We start from the raw sequence: 4,792 nt of genomic DNA on the forward strand, positions 1-4,792 counted from the left end.
AATGGATTTTCATATGTAAGGAAATATTTGGTCTAACAAAAGTGAATAGTATTTAATCGCATTATTAGATGTGATTAAGATGTAGTTCAAATTCAAATTCGCAAAACAGAAGAAGTACAAAAGCTAAAGTCCCCTCTACAACAACTAAGAATGTAATAATGGGTAGCCTAGCTGTAGTTGGTGAGATACCTCCTAAATAACGAAATTCTTAAATAGGTATATCTGATTTTGTATGAAGAACTCTAACGTCCATGTGAAAATCAGGGAGAAGGGGGCAATAAACTCTCATATATAAGAAACTATCAAAGTTAAAATCCTCAAATTTTGTAAAAAAAAAAAAACTTAAACATCAATGTGAAGATTTTGTTTGGAACCTCCCATATAAATTAAATACAAAAGTTCGTTTATTTGGAAAACTATTGGAGTTAGAATCAATTTTGCATGAACATAGATAAGAAGCTATCCTCCCTTTACAAAGAAAAAGAAAATAGTTCTAATATTTTTAGTCATTACAGTACAATACGAGATTGATCCACATAACAATAGACATAAGTCATGTTAAAGAATACAATTCTTGTACGTTTTAGCAATTTCAGGGAACTTTTTGGCATTCAATTTGTGGGAATTGTTTCTTAGCCCGGGAAAATTTGAGTCAGAATTTTATACAGCAAAATGAAATTTAACACGTATAAGCGACCTATTTTAGATTGACAGTCTTTGGCAATTTTGTTTTGTAAATAATCCTGCACGAGTTATTTTCAAAAAAAAATGTTTCTACGAGTAATAGTTATAAATAATTTTTAATTAAAACAAAACTATAAAAAACGCATTTGTTTAAACAATTCTAAAATATTAAATTTGAATTTGTATAAGGTTTTTAGTAAATTTTTATTTGTACTTATGATATTGTATAATTAAAATTTATGCAAAAAACTATTGAAGGTATATAAAATAGAAAGTATAACATTTAGTAATAGAATAATCAAACAACAATTTCCTGCTTAAGAATTCCAGCTTCCTCTAACAACTGTTGAAAACCATTTGGTACACGGCCTTCGTTTAATTCAGAATTCCATTGTTTGTACTAAAAATAAAAATATTAGTTAGACATGTATACTAAAGAATGAAGAATTATTAGTAGTATAATTGGTCAATTACACAAATGAACTAATGAACATATAGGATGAATTTTACATAAACTGTAAGGCCTTATGTATTTGAACCAATTATATTTTACAAATATTATATTATTTTTTAAAATTGTTTCGTACTGACTTACACGCTCCAGTTCGGCACGCAATGCTAAAACAGCTTTTTCACGATCAGCAACTAATTCTTCTAAATATTGATAACGTAACTTTTTGCGAGCTCGACACTCTCGAGCACTTTGGCGACTCCGTTCTTTAAATATATAAAAATAATTTGTTATAATTTTTAATGAAAATATTTAAGTAAAACTTACCCAACTTAGCTTTCATATCAATTTTTTCATTTGACGCTTTGCGTCCTGGTTTGCGTCCTCTCTTTCCACCCTCTTTACGTTCCTAAAATAATTAAAGTTATATAAAAAAATTATTCCATAAAAGTTTAATATTTTAATCCTAGAACATAGAAAATATTTTAGCATCTATATTAGTATTGAAAAAAAAACAATTAAGAAATTATAGTTGGACGAAGCCGAATATATAATACACTACACCTTTTACAAAAATAAAATGTTTTTTGTTTTTTGTTGAATAAACATTTAAGTGAAATTTTGATGGCGGCTTTTTATGAACTTTAAAGCCCTATTCGGCGGGTTAAGTTTTATTGGGGCTTGGTGAAAAAATGGACCGATGTTAACCATTCAATAGGCTTCGTCTACGATACCATAGAAGATCATGTGCCAAAAAATTGCGACCTTTAGTTTGATTACAAGATTTAGAAGCCCTACTCGGAGGTTCAGTTGTAAGGGTGCTAGGTGAAATAATGGACTGATCTTAACCATTTTCAATAGGCTTCGTCTAATATAAAAGATCATGTACCAAATTTTATTGAATTATCTCCAAAAATGCAACCTGTAGTTTGACTACAAGGTTTACAAGCCCTATTCGGGGGTACAGTTGTATGTTGTTAAAAATTGTCCATATAACCAAAATGGACAACTGACTTAGCCCAACATTTTTTGAAACAACCTTTTAGAAATAAATGATATGTTTTTTTCTATATAGAAAAAATTGATTATGATGGTTAAGCGTGAATGTAGGAGACAAAGTCAATTACATTTCCGACCACAAGAAAATAATCATTAGTTTAGAATTGTCCATATCACCAAATTAGACAATTTGTGGATGTCTTAGCCCAACATTTTTTAAAACAACCTTTTAGAAATAATAGATTTTTATTTTCCCATTGTGCAAAAGTTTGATTATATGTTATTGTTTATATAGAAAATGTTAGAAGTATTAACTTCTCCATCCCTGCTTAAAATATATAAACACTTTACTATCACTCATCGTTTTTTTTTTTTTTTTTGTATGTTTGTAAACAATGAGGAAAACAAACTTTAATATCTTAACATTACAAAGTTTTTTTGTTATTAAACAACCCTTAAGAATTGTTCATTCAACAAGATGCTTTTCTTTAACAATGAAAACAAACTCAACCCCCTTAAGAATTGCTTCAAAAATTACTGCGTAGTTTGGCAAAGTTACATTGAAAAGTGATTTCATCAAACTGTACTCAAAATTTTGTTAATTTTTTAATATATTATGTTTATAATTAAGTAAAATTAAATTGTCTTACAAGTAATAATTGTTATGAGCACATATTATATTTTTCAAGGCTATTTTTTGTTCAAATTCTACATAAATAAATAAATTATATTCAGAAAAACTTTATTCTATGATCAGTGTTTTCATTTATAAATTTTAACAACTTACTGATAGATTTGGTTCTTCAGAAATTATCATTTGCATATCTTCGCAATCCATATTTTTTTAGTATTTTAATTTTATTGTACTTTAATAAATTTTTATAAATTTTTCACAAGGTATTTTTAACTATTTAAGTTCTTTATTGTTTTTCTTATTGAGCACTTATGTTTTCTGTGACACTTATCGTCTAAGTTCAGGGCCGAAAAATGTAAATGGCTTCGGCGGCTGAAAATAAAAATTTCGGCAGCGGCTTAAAAACGACTTTAAGCTGACAAAGTGTTTACTCATAGGAAAATTTTCAACGATGTTGTAAAAAAACCGAATCAAAGAGATTAAAATTGGATATTTAAAGCAAATATTAATAAATCGGTATTGTTTACCAGCGTATTAAATGTTTGCATTCGTAATAACATTTTATTTATTTCTCTCGTTATAAAACTTATTTTGTCTGTCCTGTAAAATTTGTAAGTGATCACCAGGGAAACCAAAATATGCAAATGCATGTTTTTTATGGTGCGTTGTATGGACTCATGGATAAGATATTTATACGTTTCAGACCAATTTGATAATTTTGGCATCGATTTGTTAGAGCATATCTTTGCATATTTTACCCATAAGAGCATAATTTTGACTTTTTAGCATATTTAAGGCATATTTTCGAGTTTTTAGAGCATATTTTACTCTTTTAGTGCATATTTTGATGTTTTCGCTTTTTTTCGTTTTGATATATATTTTTAATTTTCTTTTCAAAACCTTATTTAAAAAAATAAAATTCTATTTTTTTATTTTTTTTTTTTTTAATTTTTTACAATTTTGAAAAAAATTTCGTTATGTTATAGTTTTTATTCAATAAAGTATTATATTTTAAATCGGACATAAAACATATGTTTTTTGGCGACCAAATGGTTTCATGTTATTTATTGGTTATCTGAACGTAAAACGGAATTCTATTATACTAGTTCTTCAAACTATGAGATGAAACATTTATAAAAAAATGTTGTAGGATATAGAATATGACATTAAACCAGCGTTGCGCGTTCATATTGTTCTGATTACGAAGATTTTCGGCAATTCACACGTACATTACCCGATTGTAAATAAAACTCATTGCAAGAGCGTAAAAATTACAAAAATTATCTTTAGTTGCTTGACAGCATTCAACAGAATTGGTTGATGTCGCTTTGTTTAAGAAATTGCAAACAAAACGTGTAAAAACAACAACAACATCACTTGCAAACAAGAGAGCAACTTGCAAAAAACTCATACACTCCAAAAACTTATTAGGAATGCATAATAATAAAAATACATAAAAACGATATTTTTAATACTTTTTTAAACATTTTATATTCAAAAATCTAATCTTTGTGAAGAAATAACCATTTTTCTTTTCTTTGGATATGTTTTTTCTGTAAAATTTACCGTTTTACTTGTTATAAAACTTGATCATTCAAGCGTAATTAGGAAATATTTTTTCTAAGTGTTTTTTTAGTATTTTCTCACCACTACAATAACAGTTTCTCTTTCTGCGCTTGGCTGCATTAAACATTTATTATTTGATTACAATTTCAGTCTTCTTGAGCTTTTCAATGTTAAAAAATAATAAAAAATTTTATTTTTGGAGCATATATTTTAAATTTTAAGAGCATATTTTGAGTTTTTTACGGCATATTTAAAGCGCTTAAAACACTTTTTTTAGAGCATGTTTTCGGTTTCCCTGGTGATCACACTTTACGTAAGTAAAATATTTGCTTCTAGAATCACACTTTTTTCTCTCGGATTTCCGTTTTTATTTTAAATCGTTGAATGTATAAACAAAACGTACATATTTGAAAACTTAGCCTGCTTATTGTCGATATTTAGCCGGCGCCAACATTTTT

General features: G+C 27.4%; 1 protein-coding gene across 1 annotated transcript; it reads right to left on the minus strand.

Annotated features, from left to right (window-relative positions):
- Window positions 1-869: 869 nt before the first annotated feature.
- LOC111676632 (REPTOR-binding partner) lies at window positions 870-3,429 on the minus strand. The gene is made up of 4 exons (XM_023437595.2): window positions 2,922-3,429; window positions 1,463-1,544; window positions 1,280-1,401; window positions 870-1,084 (listed from the first exon to the last, which is right to left on the minus strand). Exons 1-4 carry the CDS (start codon window positions 2,970-2,972, stop codon window positions 983-985), a joined length of 357 nt encoding a protein of 118 aa, XP_023293363.1. The 5' UTR covers window positions 2,973-3,429; the 3' UTR covers window positions 870-982.
- Window positions 3,430-4,792: the final 1,363 nt, after the last annotated feature.

This window comes from Lucilia cuprina, chromosome 2, assembly GCF_022045245.1.
Source record: "Lucilia cuprina isolate Lc7/37 chromosome 2, ASM2204524v1, whole genome shotgun sequence".
NCBI lineage: Eukaryota > Metazoa > Arthropoda > Insecta > Diptera > Calliphoridae > Lucilia > Lucilia cuprina.